Source organism: Lepidochelys kempii, chromosome 10 (genome assembly GCF_965140285.1).
Source record: "Lepidochelys kempii isolate rLepKem1 chromosome 10, rLepKem1.hap1, whole genome shotgun sequence".
NCBI classification, from domain to species: domain Eukaryota; kingdom Metazoa; phylum Chordata; order Testudines; family Cheloniidae; genus Lepidochelys; species Lepidochelys kempii.
Window position 1 is genome coordinate 33115207 of NC_136389.1, and position 27725 is coordinate 33142931.

Consider the following 27725-nt stretch of genomic DNA (forward strand, 5'->3'; position numbering starts at 1 on the left):
GCCTGGTTTTGGACTCTGGCACCGGGTTGATTTGACTTTGCTTGATACTGAGCATGCAGGCATTCATGCCACATTAGCCCCGCGGTAGGAGATGGCTTAATGTTTGGCTCCTGAGGAGGCAGAAGGGATATGATTCTTCTTAGGCCTCTTAGATTTTTCCTTTTATGGGGAGGCAGATAGGTGCCAGGAGTCTTCTGACTGATGCGCTGACCTGCCTTGCCATAGTGTGGAGGAGGCAGGGTTGGTCTTTGACACTCCCAATGGTGCCAGGTGTGGATTAGGAATCCAGGGATTACCTAACACTAGTACTGATACTGGTCTTAGGTGTTGGGTTTCCACTCACTGGAGCACTGGCTGGATATGATTTCAAGGCCGCGGGTCCTCTTTTAGTGTCAGAGGCGCATTCTTCTGGATGAGATGTTCCTCTCCTTGACTGTTCCAGGAGTAACAGCTTCAGATGAGTATCTCTCGACTGACAGGCTCTTGATGAGAAGGGCTAGCAGATCAAACACCTATCAGGCACATGGTTCTCACACAAAAAAAATAAGCAACAGCAGTGGCTGTCAGCCAGGGGAATAAGTCCACTACAAGATGGACAAGGCTTAAAGCCCAAAGGCTTTGAATTCCCTATTCAAGGTGATAGTGACAAAGACACAAGGAGATAACAAAGAAACCTTTTTTTAATTAACAAAAAGATGACTGGTTGACTAACCCAAACTCACCAATTATTAAGAGTTAGAGAGAAAAAATGATGCACAGTAGAAGGCGGACACCACCGAGTTCCATCTTGCTGCCAAGGGCAGTAAGGGGGAAGTCAGGAACAGTTGTAGCCACTCGGCTCTTTATGAACTCAGATGGATGACACAAGGATATGCAGGGGCAGCCCCAATGGACTGGTGAAAGATTCTGATCTCACACGCATGAGGGACATGTTTAAAGACTCAAAAAAGACTGGTTACAACAGTGGTCTGAGTTAGACAAGACAAAGTGGTGAGAACTCACAACAGGTCTGAGGGAATTCCAGATTTTCATTATGCTCACATGCATCCGATGAAGTGAGCTGTAGCTCACGAAAGCTTATGCTCAAATAAATTTGTTAGTCTCTAAGGTGCCACAAGTACTCCTTTTCTTTTTGACTATTCCCTAGTTTATCTAATGTCTCACCTGTGCAGGTGCAATTTAGTCTCACTGTTTCCTCATAGCCCTGGAAAGAGGGGATCAACAGCTCTCCCTTTTGTTCCATGTGGCAGATCATCTCCGGTTTGATAACTGGAAATCCTGATCAAGGGAGGAGAAATGGGCAAGATCAGGACTCTCTTTACTGAGGGACGTTTTAGTTGCATGGAAGGGAAATACCTGTGCTAAAGTCAGATGTGTGCTAGGATGTGTGTTGTGTCCCCAGTAGGAGAGTTGGCTCTTCATAAATTGGGGGATTTAGGAGGAGAACAATACTAAGCAACTTGCAAAGATCTTACTGGCAGAGACCAGAGCCCATCAGAAAACACAACAAGCCTGGGGAGTGGAGGGGACAGCGATTCTATGTGTGTGAGTAACCAGACAGGTTAATGTCAGTTCTCTCCCCGCTGGAAGCCCTGGGCAGAAGGAGATGTGGCCTCTCTGACACTCCTTCCCAAAGGGAAGAAATAGGAGGTGACAATCTTTCCCCACAGGCACAAGACATTTGCTGTGTGTAGTGCAGAGATGAGCAAACTATGGTCCACAGGCCACATCCTGCCTGGCCCTTGAGCTCCCAGCCAGGGAGACTAGCCCCCGGCCCCTCCCTTGCAGCATCACCTCGCCGTGACGCCAGTGCTCTGGGCTGCGAGCTCCTGCTGGGCAGCGCAGCGGCATGACTGGGCTGGGCAGCACGGCTGCCACTCCTGCTGCTCTGAGTGGCATGGTAAGGGGGCAGGAGGTCCCGGGGGGCAGTCAGGGGACAGGGAGCAGGGTGCGGTTGGATGGGGTGGAGGTCAGGGGACAGGGAATGGTTGGATAGGCATGGGAGGCCCGGGGGGCCTGTCAGGGGGCAGGGGTGTGGATAGGGGTTGGGGCAGTCAGGGGACAGGGAGCGTTGGATGAGTCAGGGGTTGTGAGGGGGGAAGTCAGGGGGTGGGAAGTGGGAGGGGGAAAACAGGGGGTGGGGGCCAGGCTGTTTGGAGAGGCACAGCCTTCCCTCCCTAGCCCTCCATACAGTTTTGGAAACCCAGTGTGGCTCTCAGGCCAAAAGTTTGCCCACCCCGGTGTAGTGGTCACCTGTTCTATGCTGGCACTGCCCGCTCCCACTCACCTGTCCTGAAAAGCTGCCTCTACCCCTTAATTAAAGCATTGCTAACCTAAGTGTTCAAATATCATGTAATTTTTAAAAACAAATTTATTTGCCTTCTGGTTTTTGAGCCTTTAGAGGTCATGTTTTAAATGACAACAGATTCGCACATAATCACAAAGCTGGAGCTTTAAGAGAAACACCAGTTATGAGAGTTGGCAACACTGGATAATGTCTCACTCCTGCCTTCTTGAATTTATTGCTTCCTCACCCTTTTCCTGATATCTCCATTAACAGTTCCCCAAGCCAGCTCCCCTGCAGTCATTTCACTTCCCCTGGAGAGTCACAGGGGCCAACTTCTCATGGCGCCAGTGGGTGCTCGTGCCCCCCTCCCCGCCCCCATTCCAACCCCTTCCCCCAAAGTCCCTGCCCCAACTCCACCCCCTCCCTGCCCCTATTGGATCCCTCCCTAAATCCACACCCTGGCCCTGCCTCCTCCCTTGAGCGCGCTGCTTTCCGCCTCCCCCCAGCTGTTTTGCTGCGGCAAGCGCTGGGGGGGGGGGGGGGGAAGAAGTGGGCACCTGGCGCGCTCAGGGAGAAGGAGGAGGAGGCAAAGGCGAAGGCAAGCTGTGGCGGTGGGGGAAGGGTGGCGAGCTGCCGCTGGTTGCAGAGCCCCGGAGCACCCACAGAGTCAGCGCCTATGGACAGAGTAACACATGGATGTTGTTCAGATCAGGGCAACCGGGGAGATTTTATAAAGGGTTTCAGTCCATTTTGAAGCTGAAGTCCCCTCAGGCTCTTTTGAACAGGCTCTTTTGAACCACTTGCTTGTCCCTCTGCTACTGTGCAGACCCTGCGTCTTCCACAGGACTAAATGAACCAAGACATTTGTGTAACCTCCTTTTAACAGAGCCTGAACAAAACACTGGGAGAGAGCAGAATAACTGGCTTCACTGTGGGTGGTTTCCCTGGTCTGGGAGGGCAGCATAATCTTTCATCAGCATAGTTACTAAACAGAGATAGGGCACTGCCTTTTACTCTGCCTCCTTTTAGATTAACTCTTCTCGATGATACAATGACAGCTCTGGGCAGCACTTCTCTTGGAGTTTATCACCCCTTTTCTTATTTTTCCTTCCCCTCTCTTGCCTTCTAACCCCTTCCCTCTCCAGCTGGGGGACTTGGTTATTGCTCCATTTCCGGGTGTACTTGCTGTCCTATAACTGGGTCAGCGCCTGTGGGCGCTAAGGGGATGTCAATAAAGCCAGCCGGTCTGGGACTCGCAAACACATAGGAAGCGGAGATGGGGCAGCTGCGGGGGGGAGGGGGTGTTTTTACTGACGCACTTTACCCGAGATCTCTCAGTTACCTTGAGTCTCCGGCTCAGGAGTTGGCGTTTGGAGAGTCCTAGGGAGCTAGTTACAGCCTGAGACAGTCCCCAGCTTGGCTAGGCTAGTAATTGAAGCCTTCCTCCCGGGCGCACAGCCGAGGAGCGGAGAGCGGACGGCCTGGACCAGCTGGGGGCTCTGCGAAGAAACCAGGCAGCAGCAGTAGCTAGCCCTTATCATGTGACATTGCTAAGGAATCACAGTTTCTCCCCTGCTAAGCAAGGGAGTGTCATGTGACAGTGTTAACAAATCACAGAGAGGGACATTGATCCCAGTGACGAAGAAGGGGATCGGAACGATTATCGAACAAACACCCCCTAACTTCCTTTTGTGACACTTACATCATTTGTAACTAACAAGCCAGCCCATAAGAGCAGCTAAGGAGCATACAAAGGAGAACCACTGGGTGGTCACTGAGCAGGGAAAAATATATAGGCTAATATCCATATTTAAACTATTACGTTAACTATAAAAATGGGATTCTCTTGCAAAGAAATTAAAGCCCTTTCAATAGTCTCTATTACCGACATATAGAAAGGAGACTATCTATGTTTGTAGAGTAAAAGGGACTTTGAAGACTGGGGAAAAGCAGGTATTTATATATTCAATGACACATTCCAAATGACAGGTTTCAGACTAACAGCCGTGTTAGTCTGTATTCGCAAAAAGAAAAGGAGTACTTGTGGCACCTTAGAGACTAACCAATTTATTTGAGCATAAGCTTTCGTGAGCTTCATCCGATAAAGTGAGCTGTAGCTCACGAAAGCTTATGCTCAAATAAATTGGTTAGTCTCTAAGGTGCCACAAGTACTCCTTTTCTTTTTACATTCCAAATGAAACATTATTTCAGTGAGAGGGGAAAAATACAATTACCAAGATTTGCAGGATTCACAACATTTACAAATCGAGGAATACAGCACTCAGAAAAGAGCAAAGAAGCTTTAGATAGGGATGTTTTAGTACAGATAACTAAAATGTTACAGAGAAGCATATAAAATAAGCTGTGACATAAAGCCTTGAATAATTTTGATACTGTAATGTAGTTGTGACACATTTCTTATTAGGAAGGACAATGGGAGCATCAGACTGAATACATTCTATCCTCCAACCCTGCTCCAGCCCTTACTCCCATTGTACTGACCCCTCCTAGCTCCAGGTACCTGTCAGTGCTGCACTTATAGATGTTGCAGGCACTGTGGTCCTATGTCTGTCTTGTCTGAGGGATCCGATGATCTGCAAAGCAGTCTGGATCTCAAAAATAGTTTTTCAGCTCCAAGAGATAGTCTGAATCTTGGGAAAACTCTCTTAGATATAAGCTTTCTGCTTTTCCTTCTGGCTGAAGTAACTTTCAGGAATCAGGCTGTAGAGGCTATGGCGGCTGAGGTAGCCAGCCGAGCTGTCCCTAGGGCAGTCATTCCCTTCACAATGCTGCAGTAGGCCCTGTGGGAACCTAACTTGACAGAGTTTTCCAATTTAGGATTGGGAAAATTGAAAAAATAGTCACTCTGTGAGGGGGGCTGGATGCTCCCTTCCCCTCTGGCTCTCTCTGCCCCCCTCTCTTTCCTTTCAACTGACACCCTTGAGGGGGGATCTATCTCCTCTCTCCCAGGCATCTGGTCTGGAGTCAGGCTGAGCCAGAGCAAGTGAGGGGGGAGTTATAGAGTGAACAGGGACCCTGTGAGAACCTCCACTATTTAAAACTCCTTTTCTGAATTTTACCAAACTGCCTAGCAAACTCTGCTCAGAGATGAGATACTGCACATGAAATTTTCAGGGGATACAGTTCTTTTTTTGGAAATCTTGGGTAAAGAGGGTTCAAAAATCAGACTTCAACCTTAACTATTGTAGGCTACTGCTGCCAAACTGTTATTGTCTGGGGAGCCAAGATAGGTGAGGTATTATCTGTTATTGGACCAACTTCAGATCCTGAAGAAGAACTGTGTGGGGCCCAAAAGCTTGTCTCTCTCACCAACAGAAGATGGTTCAATAAAAGATACTACCTCACCCTCCCTGTCTCGCTAATATTCTGGGACCAACATGGCTACAACACCATTGCAGACAAGATTGTTTGGGGAGACATTTCATTCCAGGAAGGTCAAACCCATCACATTGTTTCCTCTAGCCCTGCTCCAGGCCTTAACCCCATTTTACGGACTCTGCTGGTAAGATAACATGCTGGAGTCAGATGAGCACAGAGAAGCACACACACATCTTGCTTCACCACTAGGTGATTTTATTAATGTACCAGCTTGGGCACTGGCTTTCCGCATGGGTTCAAGCTACATTTACCTCCTCCAGACCATCCCTCTCCTCACTCACTGCAAATAATGTGTGCTGGGGATGTCAAGGACTATGGTGCTTTATTCAGGGCAACATTCCTCCTCCTATGCCATTAAGGCAAGCAGTTAAAGATAGGCCCTCTGCTAAGCATCTGGAGAGACCCTGCTTACCCCACAATTTCCACCTCTGACTGCCTAAGGAACTCCTCCCCTCATGCACTGATTTCAGGAAGAAGAAGAAAGGCCATTCCTCCTGCGGTGAGTTCCTTCCCCAACCCCCAGCTCTCCCATTGCTATTGTCTGCCCCCTCCCTGTCTCTTGATGAGGGTGAAGAAAGGGGTACCTCGTTTCCCTTCCTTGTTTCATGCTATGAGGCCTTTGTGTACATGATCCTTGTATCATAACACAAATATAGCAAGATTGCTGCCCCCTCCATCCTCTCCCTTTCTCCCATTGCTGCTTTCTGGTTTTCATCCTCCCACTATCTGTGCTTCCAATTCATCATTAAGATTTCAAATTTCCCCTGAAATTCATTCCCATTTTGTAATTTCCTGCTCAAATGTCCATTCTGTCTAGGCTCCTTTGGATTATTTTTCTGTCATCATCAGTCCTTCCAACCCCATTTATCTAGTTCAGGAATGAAATCTCACTTTCTCTTCAAGAGATCCTGGAGAAATTCCCTCGTCAGAATGGTTTTGTTTCTCTCCTATTTAGATGACATATATGAGTCTATTCTAAAATACCAGACTAAGATGATTTAACTAATAATTTTAGATTGTAAACAAGAGTCAGATATTTTGTCCAGTGATGTTAGTTGTTTGCTGTCCTGCACAAAGACAAGTAGACTGATATGCAATCAGAGACCAGCTGTTGAAATTCAGTGGTCCCATCTATATAGCCAGAACCTCTAAGATGCAACTTTGACACAGAAGATGGGCCAGTGGAGTAACAGGGAAACACACCAGGGAACTGAGTATTCCAAAAAGTACCAGAAAATTGGGAAAGGAGGTGGTCAGCTGATTAATACCAGAAGCCTGGGAGGGAGTCTGGCCAGAACCTCTGAAAGGAGCTCTGGCTGTTCTGTTTAAATAAAACCAGTTAATTAAATTCCTAAAGAGAAATGGAATCAACAGAGGGGAGACAGGAGCAGATACTGCTGCCAGGGAGGAGACAAGTTGTGCCCCAGCTGGAAGAGTTCATATGTCCAGGCTCTCGGGAAGCAGCCATTCTAGCTCTAATGCCCTATCTACATTAAGGAAAGTCATACATGTATCCCTACATTAGTGTTACCAAACTGAACAACCCAATCAAAGCCTCACTTTGTGCCATGCAGCTTGTCTGCCTCAGGGGTTAGCATCCGTGTACCTTCATTACATTGGTGGAAATTTCCTTCAAGTAGCCAGGGTCTCAGCAAGCTGTTTAGTGCACACATATCCCTTATTCCTGATTGTGGAGAGATAAGTGAGTAAGGGGGAAATTTGTCTCCTTGGGAATTTGTCACAAACATCTCAGATACTGAAAACATTTCCAGGAAACTGGAGGACACAAAGGAGTTTTTAAAACAAGTTTTTATTAGGAATTTTAATAAAGGATAAAGACTGTTTTATGAAACTAGAATTAAACTCTGATGCTCTCTAAAGCCCACATTTTCAGAAAGTTCACCTCAGCCTAGAGAAAAAGGAAAAGAAGTCTAGTCCCAATCTCAAAGCTCCAAGAAAAATCTTAGTAATAAGGAAGCTGAGACCTACCCTACGGTAGGCCTGGCTTAACATGAGTAATTGGACATTAGTGAGGCCTTGTTTTTTGGGAGACAGGATTAGGGAGGTAATGAATTAGCAGGCTGGAAACAGAATGTCTATACTAGCTAAAATAAGGGGGAACACCCATGGGAACCATTCAATAATGTTATAATTACTTTAAAAATATAAAATTAAGTCAATATGTTCTAATAACAACACTTGTAGTATTTAAAAAATAGATGCTATACAAAGTAAAAACAGCCGTAAGTAATATAAAGCAAAACAAAAAACAAAAAACTTGCCCTCTTTTATCACCACAAAAAAATTAAAAATTTTGTACAAAAGTAACAAGTTAGTGCAAAATAAAAAAAACAAACAACAAGAGTCCAATATCATAAAATTAAATGTAAAAGCATTGCAATCCGTACAGTGTAAAAAAAAAGTTTGTTTTCCCTCCTCAAACAATGCAAAGTCTAACCTCCACCCCAAATTGTACTGCTGTTTGACCCTAAAAACACTTACACATGCAAGTGTAATGTCACACACACAAAACTGCTAGCATGTGGGTTCACTTTAAAAAAGAAATCTACCTCCAAAATGCACAGTACAGTTAAAAATGTTAAAACATTAGTAAAATAAACCTATCTATACTAAAAATGGAAAGTCCTGTGTAATAGCTAAAGAAAACCACTTCCAATATAACCCCCCCAAAATGTTATATTCATTAACTTATGTGCTACTTCACACCTAAATTTCCTGTAGTAATAAATAAAAACATTATGTCCCCTACCAGTTTTTTAAAGTGTAATTAAAATAAAAGCAAAAAGTTAACATTACAAAAATATACTTTGAAAGAAAAACAAGTAATTTATAATATAAAATTACACCCTGGTAGGCTATATATAAAAAGTAAGCTTGCACTCCCTGGTTTATACTTTAAGACTAATATTAATAATAATTCAAATAATTACAACTACTATAATCTTAAAATATATTGCTAATTAATAAACTTTTTTTTTGAAAGCACAACCCCCCTCCCCAAAATACAAAAAAATAAAATATATATAAAACACAAACAAAAGCAGAGGAATGTACACCTGGCTTGACATGAGTAATTGGACATGGGTGAGGCCTCATTTCTTGGGAGACAGGATTAAGGAGGTAAGTGGATTAGCAGGCTGGAAACAAAATGTCTATACTAACTGAAATAAGGAGGAACACTCAAAGAACTATTTACAATGGACAAAATAACAATGAATAAAATAAACCTGAAACATAAGATGAGGTAAAGAGTAAATCATACACAGACAGTGCATGCACAAAGCATGCTGATCAGCAGGGGTGGGCAAACTACGGCCCATGGGCCGCATCTGTCCCACCAGCCATTTTAATCCAGCCCTCGAGCTCCCGCTGGGGAGCAAGGTCGGGGGCTTGCCCCACTCCAGCCAGGGAGCAGGGTCAGGGGCCACGGCATGTCATCTCTCCAGCTCCTATGCGTAGGGGCAGCCAGGGGACTCTGTTCTGCATGCTGCCCCCACCCCTAGCGCTGCCCCCACAGCTCCCATTGGCCAGAAACCATGGTCAATGGAAGCTGCAGGGGCAGCGCCTGTGGACAGGGCAGTGCGCAGTAAAACCTCCTGGCTGCGCTTCAGCATAGGAGCCAGAGAGGGACACGCTGCTGCTTCAGGGAGCTGCTTGAGGTAAGCGATGTCCCAAGCCTGCATCTCTGAGCCACCTCCCCAGGCCCCAACCCCCCTGTCCCAGCCCTGATTCCCATACCACCCTCCAAAACCCTTGATCTGAGTCTGGAGCACCCTCCTGCATCCCAAACCCCTTATCCTGAGCCCCACCCCAGAGCTTGCACTCCAGCCAGAGCCCTCGTGCACCACCCCCTGCCCCAGCCCTGATCCCCCTCTCACCCTCCAAACCCCTCTGCCCCAGCCCAGAGCTCCTTCCCTCATCTTGAACTCTTCATTGCTGGCCCCACCCTGGAGCCCTCACCCCCTCCCAAATCCCAACCCCAATTTCATGAGCATTCATGGCCCGCCATACAATTTCTATACCCAGATGTGGCCCTCGGGCCAAAAAGTTTGCCCACCCCTGCTGTACAGGGATTGGTTCCTACAAAGTAACCAAGCCAATCTCAAAACATGTAACGCAACATATAGTAAATGTAATGTAATGTGTAATTGTATATAAAAGAGGTTTGATGTGTAACTTTAAATGTGTGGTACATTCTACAGTCACTCCCTATGCTTGAGTCTAATCACCTTAGCGTAGCTTTGCTGTATGCCAAATATGAAAACCTAAGTAACAAGACTGAGGTCAAACTAAGTTTTTAAAATAACAAATGAAAAAGGTCTCAAAACCCCCCAACACCTATAAATGAAGAGAAGAGAATCCTAGAAAAATAATCTAGTTTCTTAGACTATATAAATTCTTCTGGGCAGGGACCATTCTATTCCTCTCTGTGCAGAATTTAATGTGGCCCCAATTCTTATGACTCTGTGAGTCTACTTTAAATAGTATGTGAGGTGGGTGATTCTTATCCCAGTTTTACAAATGGGGAAACAAAGGCACAGAGAAGTGGAGTGAGTTACCTGAGGTTGTAAAACAAGTAAGTGGCAGAGCTGGGAAAGAATCTTTGCACCCCACTCTGACCTGCAGAAGACCCTCCCTACAGGAGCCAGGAGTAGGTGTCATTCCATCCCACAGCAATAAGCCGTGCAGTCCCTATAAAGCCTCCACTTGACTGTGAAATTCCTTCTATAACTTGTCTGAAGCCCACCCCGTGCACAGAGAAATGGGCAAGTTTACCTTTTCTCCTAAATGTATTTATTAATACCCCATGAAAGTGACTTCTGCCTAATTACACTAACAGGTCTCCCTCCCTCCCAAATGATCCATCCCCTCCAGCATTTCCTGGTTCCTCCTCTGGCTCCCACCACACATTCCTCTAAACGACTCATCTCCCTGCACTAACCATTCCTCTTTGTCTAACTCAACCACCTACACTCCATCCTCAACAATCCACTTTTCATTCTCTATGAACAGGTCAGAGCCCTACAGGCCCAAAGAAACACATTTGGCTTCTATCCGTTGGGAAGGATATCTGACACGAAGCCTTCCCCACCCTTAGCCCATTCTCAGGGATTCCCTCCCATGTGGATTCTCTGATGCTGAACAAGGTGCGAGCTCTGACTGAAGCTTTTCCCACACCCTTCGCATTCATAGGGTCTCTCCCCTGTGTGGATTCTGCTATGTTTGATAAGTGCTGAGCTCCAACTAAAGCTCTTTCCACACTCAGCACATTCATACGGTCTCTCTCCTGTATGGATCCTCTGATGTTTCATAAGGTCTGAGCTCTGACTGAAGCTTTTTCCACAATTGGCACACTCATAGGGTCGCTCTCCTGTGTGGATTCTCTGATGCTGAATAAGATGAGAGCTCACACAGAAGCTCTTTCCACAGTCAGTGCATTCGTAGGGCCTCTCTCCTGTGTGAATTCTCTGATGTTTCATAAGGTCTGAGCTCTGACTGAAGCTTTTCCCACACATGGTGCATTCATAAGGTTTCTCTCCAGTGTGGGTTCGCTGATGACGAGTAAGGGCTGAGCTCACACTGAAGCTCTTCCCACAGTCACCGCATTCATAGGGTTTCTCACCTGTGTGGATTCTCTGGTGCTGGATAAGCTGTGAGTTCCCACTAAAGCTCTTCCTGCATTCGGCACATTTATAGGGTTTCTCTCCAGTGTGGATTATCTGATGCCGAATAAGGTTTGAGCTCACAGTGAAACTTTTCCCACACTCGGTACATTCATAAGGTCTCTCCCCCGTGTGCTTTGTCTGATGCTGAATAAGGTGTGACCGCTGCCGGAAGCTTTCCCCACACTCGGCACATCCAAAGGGTTTCTCTCCAGTGTGGATTCTCTGATGCTGTCTGAAGTTTGAGCTCACCCTGAAGCTTTTCCCACAGTCACCACATACTGTTGATCTCCCCATAGTGGGGTTTCCCAGCTGGTCAATGTCTGGCAGTTTCCTGAAACCTATTTCACATGCAGTTGATTTACCTTGCCTCTTCTCTGGAGCAGTTGTCTGATGCCTTTCTGATTTGTGCTGACCCTCACAGGCTTTGCTCTGCTCAGGACTCTGGGAAATATTCTTTTGAGATAGTCCAGATAATGTGCCACATGGTTCCATGAACTCAGGACCTTCCTGGTGGGCATGCTCCTCATTTTCACTCATAATCATATCACCTGGTGCATTGAAATGAGAATCCAGAGATGAGTCATTGGAGAGAAAGGACATCTTAGGAAGGGGCACTGAAAGGGATACAACTTGAAAATCATATTTCCGTATGAACATGAGATACCTACCATCATTACAGGTGACCCCTAATTGCTGCTGTTGCTGCTCTCAGACCCACCGAAAATAGCCTTCTAAACAAACAATAGAGCAAAAACTTGCCAGCAACAAATTTTACAGGACATTTTAAAAAATCACAGCAGACTATTTAAAGGGAGCCCTGACAGAGACTGATTTATTTACATTAGTCAATAAAAATAATCAAGTTGATTCTGTCCTTTGAAATCCAGTGAAATATATCACCTTACCCACCGTGTCTCTCTAATGGTTCCTAACATTCTATGCACTTTTTTACTTCTGCTATACATTGAGCAGATGTTTTTGGCCATCAACAAGTTTAGGCTTGATATCAGACAAATGTATCTAACCCTCAGAGGAATGAAGTTCTGGAACAGCCTTCCAAAGGAAGTAGTGGGGACCAAAAAAACCCAATTTGTTTCAAGACTGAGCTTGATACATTTATGCAGGGGATGGTATGAGGAGGTTGCCTACAATGGCATATGGCCAACTCCTTCAAATTGCAGTGGATATTCCTGCATTTTAGATGGGGAGAGAGAGTATCTAGTGGCCAGATGGAAAATCTCTTCCAGTTTGCAAGATTAGTTGTCCTGGTGGAAACCTTTCTGCTACTGATAAGAATGTTTTGAACTCCTTGAGAGCAGGCTCTTTCCCCTGGGTTCAACCACTCAACTCCCTTGCTGTGAGGTGGTGATCGTGAGGGTTGGGGTGGAGAACTTTGGTCATGGTTCAGTGATAGTAAGGCCTGAACAATGGTAGTGCCATTGGAGGCTGTATCGAGAGAATCTGGAGGTCTGACAACCAGTGGTGTCTCAAGCATGCTGGGACTATAGGTATCAGCCTGGCATGTGCCTTCCTCAGCTTCTTGAAGAAACTGTGTAGCAGTAGGACTGGAGGGAATGCATAGAGAGGCTCCAATCCCCAAGGAAGCAGAAACACATCCCTGACTAAGTCTGGACTCAGACTTGCCCTGGCACAAAAACAGTGACATTTTTGGTTTTGTCTTGCTGTGAACAGATTGGAAGGGAGGCTGATGGGAGATGCAGAAATCTTACTAGCAGAGGCTAGTACAGGGTGGGCAAACTTTTTGGCCCAAGGGCCACATCTGGGTATGGAAATTGTATGGCGGGCCATGAATGCTCATGAAATTGGGGGTTGGGGTGCGGGAGGAGGTGAGGGCTCTGGCTGGGGGTGCGGACTCCGGGGTGGGGCTGGAGATGAGGGGTTGGGGGTGCAGGAGGGTGGAACCGAGGGGCTCAGAGGGAGGGAGGGGGATCAGGGCTGGGGCAAGGGGTTGGGGCGTGGGGCGTCAGGAGTGCAGGTTCTGGGCAGGGCTTACCTCAAACAGCTCCCAGAAGCAGCGACATGTCCCCTCTCCTGCTCCTATGGGGAGGCGTGGCCAGGCAGCGATGCGCACTGCCCCTTCCACAGGTGCTGCCCCTGCAGCTCCCATTGGCTATGGTTCCTGGCCAATGGGAGCTGCGGGGGCAGCGCTAGGGGTGGGGGCAGCGTGTGGAGCCCCCTGGCTGCCCCTATGCATAGGAGCTGGAGGGAGGACATGCTGCTTCTTCCAGGAGCTGCACGGAGTGGGGCAAGCCCCTGATCCTGCTCCCCGGCTGAAGCACCAGAGCGGGGCAAGCCCCAGACCCCACTCCCTGGTTGGAGCACTGGAGCAGGACAAGCCCTGGACCCTGCTCCCCAGTGGGATCTTGAGGGCCAGATTAAAATGTCTGGAGGGCTGGGTGCAGCCCTCAAGCCATAGTTTGCCCACCCCTAGGGGCAGGAAGGGGCCGGATGAGCTTCACCTGTGAGCAGGAAGGCCATAGCCACCACTCTTGCATCAATGTGGATGTGACTATGCCATAGCCTGCTTCCCCAAGCCCTCAGCACTCCTTGGGAATCCCAGTGCTCTTGTTGTCCCCGATATAGTCAAAGGGGTGGAGTTTCCAGGGACTGGCTGACTCCAGACATTCATACGTGAGCAGCTGCTGGGCCCGAATTTCCCACTGATTGAGGGAATGTTTTTTATAGGGTGTACCCATAGAGATTTCCCACCCTCCCCCATTACTGGGCTTAAGCTGTCTGTAAATAGGAGGTCTACAGAGTTGGTGGTGACCATGGCAAAAGAACGGTCATACCCAGTGGTGCTGGGCTGCTACTGGGGCCTGGTAACTGGCCTGCTACAAGAGGCAAACCAGTCATGCTCAGATGCTAACTTGCCTGGGGAAGAGGGACAGAGTGGATGTACTGCTGGGAAAGATCTTCCCTTTGCTGACCCTGAGCTCTGAGGCCCTACGAATCTGACCCAGAAAACAAGTGAAGAGCGTCACCTTGCCTGGAACAAGCTCTAGTGACATGTTAGGGCCCAGGGAGATGGGCCAAAAAAAATCTGCTGCCAACTAATACGACTCTGACCTGCCTGGAAATACCTCTGCAGGGTCAAATTCCCTGGCATCAACAACTGCAGAAATCCAAGGTCCTAGGGGCCCTACAGTCCCCCAAGCTAGAACCAGTGAAATAATCGTGCAAGGACACAATCACCCAGTGCAGTTTGAACACCCCTAAGAAGTCCACACAAGTGTTGCTTCTTCCAGCACCTCCCACTGCTGGATGATCAGTCTCTTGCCTGTTCCAGTGACTTTGTGTAAGAGCAGAAAAATCATAGGGTGTTAACCAGCTGTACGGACCATTAGCCACGGGGGAACAGAGCCCTGTGGATGCGATACGGGATGCAAAATATTCTCACTTCGAGATAGAGGGATATTTCCTGATTCAGGTGGCCAAACAGCCCCAAATGGGGATACATTTGGTCTCCAGGGCCTTTAGGAACAAAGTACACAGGCTGGGCCATGAAATACCATGGTCTGGCCACTTAGGGGATGGAAAAAAACCAGGAATGGATATGGGCTTATTTCTTATTTCTTCTGGCCTGGGGAATACCAAAAGATCAAGAACTATTGCAACTCCTGTTCCAAATGCCAGCTAATGAGTTCCAAATCTACCCAAAGGACCCCCTTGGTTCCTCTTTCCCCTTGATAGATGCTCCATTTGAGCGCATTGGGGTAGATTTAGCTGAACCCCCCTGACCTGAGGATTAGTGGGTGCTGCTATATTTTAGTCATTGTAGATTACACCATCCGGTACCCCAAAGCCATTCTTTTGCAATCAATGTCAGCCTAATTAGTCACCAATGAGTTGCTAAAATCATCTCTTGGGTAGGTATTCCCAGGGTGATATAAACCAATCAAGACAGCACCTTCATGTCAAGGTTATCATGAGAAGTTTCCTTTCTACTTGAAATAAAGTCCATAAGAACATCGGCCTACCACCCCCAAACATATGAGTTGGTGGAATGTTTTAATTGGATCCTCCAAGAAATGCTGCTCAAGTTCATAAGAGCCAAATCCCACAACTAGAACAAACTCCGGCTGTATCTACTGTTTGCCATCAGGGAAGTGCCTCAGTCTTCCATGGGGTTCTCTCCTTTTAAGATGGTGCATGGAAGGGAGCCCTGTGGAATTCTGGACCTTGTGTAGAAAGCTTGTTGGGACCAAAGCTGAGAATGTTGTGCAGTATGTCCCAAATCTGCAGGAATGGATGGACTTGATAGGGCCGCCTTTGTCCGGCAGAATTTTCAGGCTTTGCAAAACTCACAGGAGCTATATTATAATAGAAATGTGGCGCTGATGGTGTATCAACAGAGAATGATGTTATTACTACCTAGGTCTGAGAGCAAACTACTAGCTAAAGGGCAGAGGCCCTGTAAGACAGTGCGCTGAGTAGGGGAGTTAGCTTGTGAGATTTGGTTAGTAGATCTACTGAGTGAATGTACTAAAGCCCTGAAAGAACTGTGAGGCCATGTTTATCCACCCTGTTCAACAAGAATTAGACTTGGGCCCTCAGGTACCAGAGGCAGGGGTCTGCAGGGGAGTTTGAGTGGGAGTTTGAGGGGAAGACTAGGAGAACCAGGCAGAGGAACAGACAGGCTAGTGAAGGGAGTGTGTGGTGTTCTGGGAGTATTGTGGTGCTTGTTGGGGGTTTGTTTTGTTTTGGTTTGTATTTCCCGGACTAACAGGACTTAGGTGAGAAGGCTATGACAGATACAGAGGCAGCAGTGGTAGTGACCCAAGCAGTGGAAGACACAATGAAGATGACTGGATGTGGAAGCTGCGGCATGTACATGATCCTGAAGGGGGTACCTGGTAAGAGTTTTGTCTGCATGAAGTGCTGCCTGATAGAGCTGATGGAAGAAAAGATCCGAGGATTGGAGATGCAGGTGGAAACTCTGGTTGAGTTTAGAAGGGGTTTCAAGTGGATGATGGAGCAAAGACATGAGCAGGCTGAAGGGAAAAGCTCAGACTTGCAGATGGAAGTAGGATCAAAGAACTCTGAGGGGAGACTGCTGGGTGAGGAAAAGTGGACAGTGGAAGCACGTGACTAAGAGAACCAGGCAGAGGAAAAGACGGGCTAGTGAAGGAGAAATAGAGCTCAGGAACAGGTTTCCAGAGTTGAAAAATGAAGAAGGGGCACAGCAGGTGGTCACTGAAGGTGGGAAGACAAGGAAGAAGAGAAGAGCAGCTAGTTCTATAGGAAGAGGGGAAGAGTCAATGGAGATAACACCACCAAATATGAGCCCCGGGAGGATACAGGATGGGTTGCAGAGGATTGCAAGGGAGAATAGGAATCGAGAGGACTTGCAGCCAGAGGGAACAGGGGATAGACCCGAGAATCGCACCATGACCAGGAAAAGGCAGATCTACATGATTGGAGACTCCTTACTGAGAAAAATAGACAGGCCTTTAAAGCTGATCCAGAGAACAGAAGGGTGTTCTGCCGGGTGCTAAGATATGGGATGTGGACCTGAGGCTGAAGAGGATCCTAACGGGAGTGGAAAAGAATCCACAGATTGTCCTTCATGTGGGAACAAATGATCCAGCGAGAATCTAGCTGTAATATATCAAGGGAGACTATGCCAGGCTGGGGAAAACGCTTAAGGAAATCGAGGCTCAGGTGATCTTCAGTGGGATTCTGCCTGTTCTTAGAGAATGGCAAGAAAAGATGTGACAAGATTATGATGATCAGCAGATGGCTCAGGCAGTGGTGCTATAAGGAGGGCTTTGGGATGTATGGCCACTGGGAGGTATTCATGGACAGAGGATTGTTTTCTTGGGATGGACTTCACCTGAGTAGGGAGGGAAATGGACTTCTAGGATGGAGGCTGGCACAACTGATCAAGAGAGCTTTAAACTAGGAATTTGGGGGAGATGGCTGGGAGATGTCCAGGTAATCTCCACGCTGGATTTTAGCATTGAAAGGGAAGAAAACGAAGTAAGAAAGGATACAGCCGTGAGTAGAGGAATGGACATAAGGAGGAAGGGCAGTGTAGATACCAGTCTAATAGGTGATACTGGCGGTAGAATGACCGTGCCTAATCGGGTACAGAATGTGAGCGAAGCCAAACAGCAAAAATTAAGATGTTTGTACACCAACGCGAGGAGCCTCGGTAACAAAATGGAGGAACTAGAGCTACTGGTGCAGGAAGTGAATCCAGATATTATAGGGGTAACAGAAACATGGTGGAATAGTCGTCATGACTGGGCTACAGGTATTGAAGGGTCTGTGCTGTTTAGGAAAGACAGAAATAAAGGCAAAAGGTGGGGGACTAGCATTGTATATCAATGATGAGATAGAATGTAAAGAAATAAGAAGTGATGAAATGGATAAGACAGAGTCTGTCTGAGCAAAAATCACATTGGGGAAGAAAGCTACTAGAGCCTCCCCTGGGATAGTGCTTGGGGTGTGCTATAGACTGCCGGGATCCGATTTGGATATGGATAGAGACCGCTTTAATGTTTTTAATGAAGTAAATACTAATGGAAAACTGCGTGATCACGGGAGACTTTAACTTCCCAGATATAGACTGGAGGACGAGTGCTAGTAATAATAAAAGGGCTCAGATTTTCCTAGATGCGATAGCTGATGGATTCCTTCACCAAGTAGTTGCTGAACCAACAAGAGGGGATGCCATTTTAGATTTGGCTTTGGTGAGTAGTGAAGACCTTATAGAAGGAGGGATAGCTCAGTGGTTTGAGCATTGGCTTGCTAAACCCAGGGTTGTGAGTTCAATCCTTGAGGGGGTCATTTAGGGATCTGGGGCAAAAATTGGGGATTGGTCCTGCTTTGAGCAGGGGGTTGGACTAGATGACCTCCTGAGGTCCCTTCCAACCCTGATATTCTATGAAATCTATGAAATTCTAAGAAATGGTTGTAGGGGACGACCTTGGTTCGAGTGATCATGAGATAATTCAGTTCAAACTAAATGGAAGGGTAAACAAAAATAGATCTGTGATTAGGATTTTTGATTTCAAAAGGGCTAACTTTAAAAAATTAAGGAAATTAGTTAGGGAAGTGGATTGGACTGAAGAACGTGTGGATCTAAAGGCAGAGGAGGCCTGGAATTACTTCAAGTCAAAGTTGCAGAAACTATCAGAACCCTGCATCCCAAGAAAGGGGAAAAAAATTCATAGGCAGGAGTTGTAGACCAAGCTGGATGAACAAGCATCTCAGAGAGGTGATTAAGAAAAGGGAGAAAGTCTACAAGGAATGGAAGATGGGAGAGATCAGCAAGGAAAGCTACTTTATTGAGGTCAGAATATGTAGGAATACAGTGAGAAAGGCCAAAAGCCATGTAGAGTTGGAACTTGCAAAGGGAATTAAAACCAATAGTAAAAGGTTCTATAGCCATATAATTAAGAAGAAAACATAGAAAGAAGTGGGACTGCTAAACACTGAGGATGGAGTGGAGGTTAAGGATAATCTAGGCATAGCCCAATATCTAAACAAATACTTTGCCTCAGTCTTTAATGAGGAGCTTAGGGATAACTGTAGGATGACAAATGGGACTGAGGATATAGAGGTAGATTTTACCACATCCAAGGTAGAAGCCAAACTCGAACAGCTTAGTGGGACTAAATCGGGGGGCCCCAGATAATCTTCATCCAAGAATATTAAAGGAACTGGCACATGAAATTCCAAGCCCATCAGCAAGAATTTTTAATGAATCTGTAAACTCAGGGGTTGTACCGTATGAGTGGAGAATTGCTAACGTAGTTCCTATTTTTAAGAAAGGGAAAAAACGTGATTCTGGCAACTACAGGCCTGTTAGTTTGACATCTGTAGTATGCAAGGTCTTGGAAAAAGTTTTGAAGGAGAAAGTAGTTAAGGACATTGAGGTCAGTGGTAATTGGGACAAAATACAACGTGGTTTTACAAAAGGTAGATCATGCCAAACCAACCTGATCTCCGTCTTTGAGAAGGTAACAGATTTTTTAGGCAAAGGAAATGCAGTGAATCTAATTTACCTCGATTTCAGTAAGGCATTTGATACGGTTCCACATGGAGAATTATTAGTTAAACTGGAAAAGATGGGGATCAATATGAAAATTGAAAGGTGGACTGGTTAAACTAGAACTGGTTAAAGGGGAGACTACGATGGGTGAAAGGTGAACTGTCAGGCTGGAGGGAGGTTACCAGTGGAGTTCCTCAGGGATCAGTTTTGGGACCAATCTTAATTAATCTTTTTATTACTGACCTTGGCACAAAAAGTGGGAGTGTGCTAATAAAGTCTGTGGATGACACAAAGCTGGGAGGTATTGCCAATACAGAGAAGGACCGGGATATCATACAGGAAGATCTGGATGACCTCGTAAACTGGAGTAATAGCAATAGGATGAAATGTAACAGTGAAAAATACAAGGTCATGCATTTAGGGATTAATAACAAGAATTTTTGTTATAAGCTGGGGACTCATCAGTTGGAAGTAACAGAGGAGGAGAAGGACCTCGGAGTATTGGTTGATCACAGGATGACTATGAGCCGCCAATGTGATATGGCCGTGAAAAAAGCTAATGCGGTCTTGGGATGCATCAGGTGAGGTATTTTCAGTAGAGATAAGGAGGTGTTAGTACTGTTATACAAGGCACTGGTGAGACCTCATCTGGAATACTGTGTGCAGTTCTGGTCTCTCATGTTTAAGAAGGATGAATTCAAACTGGAACAGGTAGAGAGAAGGGCTACTAGGATGATCTGAGGAATGGAAAACCTGTCTTTTGCAAGGAGACTCAAGGAGCTTGGCTTGTTTAGCCTAACCAAAAGAAGGCTGAGGGGAGATATGATTGCTCTCTATAAATATATCAGAGGGATAAATACCAGGGAGGGAGAGGAATTAGTTAAGCTCAGTACCAATGTGGACACAAGAACAAATGGATATAAACTGGCCATCAGGAAGTTTAGACTTGAAATTAGGCGAAGGTTTCTAACCATCAGAGGAGTGAAGTTCTGGAACAGCCTTCCAAGGGAAGCAGTGGGGGCAAAAGACATATCTGGCTTCAAGACTAAGCTTGATAAGTTTATGGAGGGGATGGTATGATGGGATAGCCTAAATTTGGCAATTAATTGATCTTTGACAATTAGCAGTAAATATGCTCAATGGCCTATGATGGGATGTTAGATGAGGTGTGATCCGAGTTACTACAGAGAATTCTTTCTTGGGCATCTGGCTGGTGAGTCTTGCCCACATACTCAGGATTTAGCTGATCGCCATATTTGGGGTCGGGAAGGAATTTTCCTCCAGCGCAGATTGGCAGAGGCCCTGGGGGTTTTTCACCTACCTCTGCAGCGTGGGTCACAGGTCACTTGCTGGAGGATTCTCTGCACCTTGAAGTCTTTAAACCATGGTTTGAGGACTTCAACAGCTCAGACATTGGTTAGGGGTTTATTACAGGAGTGGGTGGGTGAGATTCTGTGGCCTGCGTTGTGCAGGAGGTCAGACTAGATGATCATAATGGTCCCTTCTGACCTTAAAGTCTAACTCTGGGAGACTAACCTGCAGCTAGCAGAGAGAGTAAACCTGAAAGCTAGTCCAGAACTTTAATGATGTCTTCACCACCAGGCCTGTGAACATTCACCTCCTAGAGCACCACATACAAATTATCCCAGGAATCAGTGCATAGAAGAGAGGCTTCTAAATCCCTGAATGAACATGGGAGATTTTCAAGAGGGAGATAGAAAATAGGTTAGAACGAGGGGTAGTCGAGGAGTTGCAAAGTGAATGGTGCAGCCCAATTGTTCTAGTTCCCAAGTCAGACAATAGCGTTCATGTTTTGTGTTGATGTTAGAACAGTTAATATATAATGATGAGGTCTAAATTAGGTGTTACCACTCAAGAGATCTTGGAGTCATTGTGGATGGTTCTCTGAAAACGTTCACTCAATGTACAGCAGCAATCAAAAAAGCGAACAGAATGCTGGGAATCATTAGGGAAGGGATAGATAATAAGACAGAGAATATCATATTACCTCCATATAAATCTATGGTATGGCCACATCTTGAAAACTGCGTGCAGATATGGTAGTCCCATCTCAAAAAAGATATATTGGAATTGGAAAAGGTTCAGAAAAGGGCAACAAAAATTATTAGGGGTATTGAACAGCTTCTGTTTGAGCAAATATTAAGAAGACTGGACTTTTCAGCTGGGAAAAGAGACGACTAAGGGGGGATATGATAGAGGTCTATAAAATCATGACTGGTTTGGAGAAAGTAAATAAGGAAGTGTTATTTACTCCTTCTCATAACACAAGAACTAGGAGTCACCAAATGAAATTAATAGGCAGCAGGTTTAACACAAACAAAAAGAAGTATTTCTTCACCCAATGCAGAGTCAACCTGTGGAACTCCTTGCCAGAGGATGTTGAGAAGGCCAAGACTATAACAAGGTTCAAAAAAGAACTAGATAAATTCATGGAAGATAGGCTATTAGCCAAGACGGAATGGTGTCCCTAGCCTCTTTGCCAGTAGCTGGGAATGGGTGACAGGGGATGGATCACTTGATGATTGTCTGTTGTGTTCATTCCCTCTGAAGCACCTGGCATTGGCCACAGTCAGAAGACAGGATATTGAGCTAGATGGACCATTGGTCTGACCAGTATGGCTGTTCCTACATTCTTATGTTCTAATGCCATGTCAAAGTTCAGCTCAAATCCCATGCTGATGTAGATGAGTTGCTGGATAGGGCCCAGTTCATGACCACATTCGACCATACTAAAGCTACTGGCAAATTCCTCTGGCACCAGAATCCGTAGAAAATTTGCTACCCCTTTTGGCCTATGTCAGTTCTGAACCCTCCCATTTAGATTCTGTGGGGTGCCTGCCACCTTCCAGTGACTAATGGACAGGGCATTACGGCCCTCTCGGCAGTACGCTGCTGCCTAGCTCAACAATGCTGTAATCTATTCTAGTCCATGGGGAGAGCATCTCCGGAGGATTGCTGAAGTTTCTAAGGGAAGCAGGCCTAAGTGCAAGGTGAGTAGTACCAAAATTTAACACTTAGACCTTGGAGAATGGGTGAATCTGACCCTTGGCCAGCTAAGTGAAAGTCCCGCTAGAGTTCCCAATCCCTGCCCACCAAAAGGCAGGCGAAGACATTCCTGGGGTTATCAGGGTATCACAGATGCTTTGGCTCCAGGTTTTCCCCTAACAGCGCCCCTCCCAGACCCCTAAAGGACAAGCCCCTCAAAATGTCCAACGGACACCGGCTTGTGCAGGTACATTTGGCGCAGCCAAGCGCATCTTGTGTAGTAAACTGGACCTGCTGAGTCCAGACTTTACAAAAGGAGTCATACTACAAAGTGATGCCTCTGAGGTGGGACTTGGGATGGTTGTATTGCAGGTGACGGAGGATGGAGAACACCCCATCCTAAATCTCAGTAGGAAGCTTCTCCCACAGAAGAAGAACTATTCCAATATAGGAAAGGAAAGTCTTGCAGCGAAGTGGGCAGTGAAGACATTATGATACTACCTCCTGGAAGCACCCTTCACCCTGGTCACGGACCAGGCCCCCCTTAAATAGCTGCAGGCTATGAAAGATGACAACCCCAGACTCACGCCCTGCAGCCATTTGCTTCTTGGTGCACCACAGCACATGGAAACACCAATTTTTTTCCCCATAAGGGGCAGGTGACGTTTTCACAGAGCGTGCCCTTTGCCACACTTGCAGGAGTGCATGACAGGGTAAAAAGGCACTCCCTAGCCCAGACCCTAACAGGTTAATGCAGCAGCCAATTAACCCTGCTGCTTAGCGGGAGCAAGGGACATATAAAGGGCCGCCTGGGAGATGGGGGAACAGCTGGGTCTGAGCTGGAGTCCCACCCTGAGGTCTACATGGGGAGACCATTGGTTGCAGTTTCCATCTTTGTTTCGCTATAGCAGGTTTTGTTCTGTTTGGACACCCTAAAGAAGGCCCTGTGGAGAAGGGGCCACAACTAACTGAAGGCTGCCTAACTATTTTAGTTTTGTGCCTCCAAAACACCCCTGTTTGCTGCTCCAGTTCATCAGTTCAAAAGTCCCACCCCATCCTCCCCCTCCTTCTCCCCTGGGCATCTGACTTATCACCTAAGCCTCACTGGCCAGCTCTCAGTACCAGTGACATATTCACCCCACAGAGACTTCAACCACTGAGGCTGATCACAGACCCAAAAGTCCAAGCCACATAGCTCTCACTGAGGCACAAGCATCCCAGTCTCATCTGGCCTATTCATGGCCTCAAGGCCCAGCCACACAACCCTTGCAGAGAACAGAAATAGGCAGACTTAATGCACCATTCATCTAGTCCCTCTACACACAAGCACAGACTCCACAGCTACACCCTCTGAATCGCCCGTTTGCTATTCCTGTTCACCTGGGATGCTGGGAGCTCATGGCAGCACTTCGGCAAATCCAGATTTTCACCTCATTCACTGACAGTTCCCAAACGGTTTAGTTTATTCCTCACCTGCGCAGGTGCCACTCAGCATCTCCTTTTCATCGTAGCTCTGGAGAGTGGGGACCCGCAGCTCTTCCTCTCATTCCCGGCTGGAGATCATGTCTTGTTTGGGAATGGGAAATCCTGCTCAGGGGAGGAGAAATGGGCAAGATCAGGGCTTGTCACCTCTTCACCAAAGATTTGCTACACAGATCCCTCTGGGGTTTAAAACCCAGCCCCTCTCTTTGCTGAGGGAACATTTCACCTGCACAGAAAGGAAATACCTCCTGGGAAGTGTGTTGTGCCGTATACAAAATTCAGGGATCTCCACACACTGAGGGACTTGACAAAAAGAAAAACAAGCCACTTGCACATCTCTAACCAGGCCTATTAGAGACCAGAACCAGCCCTTGGGGCGGAGGGACCCCAGGCAGGACAATGTCCTAGTTCTGTCCCCCTTGGAAGCCCTGAGCAGAGGGAGATCAGCAGCAGTGCAATGTCTCTCAACCTCCTTCCCAGAGGGACGGTATGGGAGGTGACAAAGGCATTGGGGCCATCAGGGCAGAAAGCATGGTTGGAATGGGCCCCAACAGGTGGCCCCTTGGCTGGGGCTGCAGCAGTGCAGGAGCAGTGATTGCTCTCTACTAGCACTGCCTGCTCCCACTTATCTGTCTAGCAGGACTGCCTCCACCCTTACCCCACCACAGGGAGAAAGACAATGATCTGGGACTCAGAGTTCCCCTTCAACATGGGGAGGGGGAGAGAGGCCAGCTCCTGCTCCCCACATGGGGGTCAGGGAAGACTCTCTCGGCTACTCCAGTTCTTCCATGTGGTGGGGAGGGCTGGGAACAACCTCAATGGAAGCTGCTGCTGGGCAGGAAGGGAATTGGGCTGGAGTGTGACTTGGGGGTGTGAATGGGGAGGTGAATGTTGTGTGGGAGATGTAGGGCAGAGTGCTCAGATGACGAGTGTGTGAGTGGTTTGGTCTGTAGTGACAGGGTGCCTGGTATAGGAGTTGCGGGGAGGGGTGTGTGTGTGACCGTCATGGGGGGGTGTGAGTGGAGAGTGGTGATTTTGGGAGGCTGAGTGAGAGACTGGGCTGGGGAAGAGGTGGAGAAAATCTTGGCCAGGGCTGAGGATGATAGTAAAGAATGGAGGGGGGAGAGAGCTTGGGTCAGGGAAGGAAGGGAGGATGGAAAGAGAAGGAAAGAAAAGGGAGAGGGAGAGAGACAGCAGCATGAGAGAGGGGAAAGAGCAAAATAAGGGAAAAGGGAAGGATGGTAGGAGAGCACTAAGGAGCAAAAGGGAGTTCCCTGGTGAACACAGTATTTACCAGAGCACAGCAAGAATACGGAGAACATCTGCCTAGAATGGGGCAGCAGTGGGAATTCCTCTGAGCCCAACTACCCCAGCCCCCCACAGAGGGGCTGACACCCCTCCCAGCCCAGAAATTACTTGAGCATTTATGGGTTGCTTGAAGTAGAATGCATAGGATATTTCCACCAGCCAGGGCCAGGGGCCAGAGAAGCAACCTTGGGAGCTTCAGAGACCACAAAGCTCCTAACACTCATGAGGAAACCCGTCACTCTCCTGCAGTGTCCCCGCAGAGTCACCCTCAGGGCCCCTTTCTGCCTAGGAGAAAGACATGACCACTTCCTCAAATGCTGGCAGCTGGAACAAGTATCCCCAGCTCCCTGCCTGCTTCAACCCCACTGGGCAGGGAAGGGGCTCCCAGGTTTGGCCCAGATTCCCTTACCTTATGCACCCTGGAACAATAATAGCTCCCATGAATCCTGGCTTAGACTCATCACTCCCAGCTGGGCCTTTATACCCAGGGTGCCCACACTCCAGACCCACTTCCCTCGCCCCATACAGACTGCTGCTCTCTCCCTGTCAATAACGACTCAGAAGGAAGCAGCCTACAGAAAACACACTTCATAGCTCCATCCTGTGCCCACTGTGTGTCCATGTGTGACCCATAGTAACCCCATGTGGGTCTTTGTCCCCCACAACAGGATTTATGAGGCTGCTGCTCGTAACAACACCACAGCTGGGAGATCAAGCCCAAGACCTCTTAAGCTAAGGGCATGAGCCTCTACTGCTTGAGCTCATGGCACAGGTCCATTAACTTTCAGGCAGTGGCGGAGTCAAACTTCTGAGCTCTGCTTTACCAGCTTGGGTACAAAAATCTACACTTTGCCGCTGGGAATTGCTTGGTGCCTTTACTATGGTGCAGACCCAGCACCTTCCACCAGCACTAAATGCACAGACATGTGTATCATGTCCCTTTAACAGAGCCTGAACTAAACACTGTCAAAGAGAAGAATAAACAGCTACACTGTGGGGAGTGTCCCCGGAGCAGCATCATTATTAGGCATACAGGGCACTGCCTTTTAGTCTCACTCCTGTTAGACTAAATCTGCCCAGGGATGAGGCAGTAACGGGTCTGGGCAGCACTATTCTTGGACCTCGTCAGCTCTTTTTTTATTTTTCCTATCCCCTTCAATCTCCTTCCTTTCTCTCTCCTCCCCCTCCAGCTGGGAGAGTTGGTTATTGTTCCATTTCTGCATACATGCTCGCTCCAATATCGGGATCAGCTAAGAGCCTGTGTGTGCCAATAAAGCAGCAGATCTGTGACTCACAGACACACATGGAGCAGAGATGGGGGAGGTGAAGCATTTTTACAGAATCACTTTCCCCAAGTTCTCTCAATTACCTGGAATTTCCATCTCAGGAGTTAGTGTTTGCAGAGTCCGGAGCTTCCCCTAGGAGGCTAGTTACAGTCAGAGACAGTCCCCAGCATGGCTAGTAACAGAAGGTTCTTTAAATAAGGCAGATAGTGTAGAGAGGAGAGGAGGGAAGCAGCAGTTGCTCAGTCTAGGCTCCTGGGAAGAAAACAGGCAGCTGCAGCAGCAACCCTCATCATGTGACAGTGGTAAAGGAGAGAGAGAGAGAGAGAGTCCTTTCTTCCAACACTGAACAAGGAACTGGCATGTGACAGTGGTAACCAATCAGAGAGAGAGTTGATTTCTCCCAACGCTGAACAAGGAACTTTATTAGAACAAGGAAAACAGTATTATCCCTAAAGCCATTCTCTCTCTCTGCTTCCCTGCTGAATTTCTACTTAGAATCTTACCCAGCCCTGCTCCCTTGCCTAGCTTCCTGTTACAGATTTAAAGCCACAGCATACATATCCTCACAGCTGCTTAACTATTTAACCTGTCTGTACTGTCACGTCTGCAATGGGGCCAACACACTGGGCCATGCAACTGTATTTGTTCAGGAAGGCATGTGACACCCAAGCAAGGGAAACTGGTTTGGTGCTGGTTTTGAGGACAACAGCAACCAAGGTCACAGCACAATGCAGCGCAACACAATGTACAAGACACAGCTAATCCAAAAGCAGATGAAAGGGAACAGTACACAGATGCTAAGCATCCGAACTCCCGTGTGGCTCTTCTCAGCCTTCCCAAGCTTTGCATAACAAAGACAATTTGTATAACAAGGACAATCTAAGTTTAGAGAGGTTTCAGAGTAGCAGCCGTGTTAGTCTGTATTCGCAAAAAGAAAAGGAGGACTTGTGGCACCTTAGAGACGAACAAATTTATTTGAGCATAAGCTTTTTGAGCTACAGCTCACTTCATTGGATGCATGTAGCTCACGAAAGCTTATGCTCATATAAATTTGTTAATCTCTAAGGTGCCACAAGTACTCCTTTTCTTTTTAAGTTTAGAGAGCCACTCAAGATCGTGCAACAGAAAAGCCCTTCTATACATAACCTATGAGTAGACTTGGATGGATTAGATTTTTGTTGGTAAATGTCAATTTAATCATGTACACACAAACCCACCAAAAATATTTCCATTGATAAACAATATTT

General features: G+C 47.0%; 1 protein-coding gene across 4 annotated transcripts in view; it reads right to left on the reverse strand.

Annotated features, from left to right (window-relative positions):
- Window positions 1–26750, reverse strand: part of LOC140918414 (uncharacterized) — a 30433-nt gene extending 3683 nt beyond the window's left edge. Inside the window, exons 1-4 of one of the 4 annotated variants that reach the window (XM_073362759.2) lie at window positions 26562–26750; window positions 23876–23989; window positions 10869–11921; window positions 3963–3969 (exon numbers count right to left, since the gene is read on the reverse strand). In XM_073362759.2, the coding sequence (XP_073218860.2) occupies window positions 3963–3969; window positions 10869–11921; window positions 23876–23897 (1082 nt within the window). In that variant the 5' untranslated portion in view covers window positions 23898–23989; window positions 26562–26750. Of the gene's footprint in view, window positions 1–1164; window positions 1279–3629; window positions 3825–3962; window positions 3970–9691; window positions 11922–12041; window positions 12107–23875; window positions 23990–26561 lie in introns of those variants that run through there. The other 3 variants (XM_073362756.2, XM_073362760.2, XM_073362758.2) reach the window with 3 other exon arrangements.
- Window positions 26751–27725: the final 975 nt, after the last annotated feature.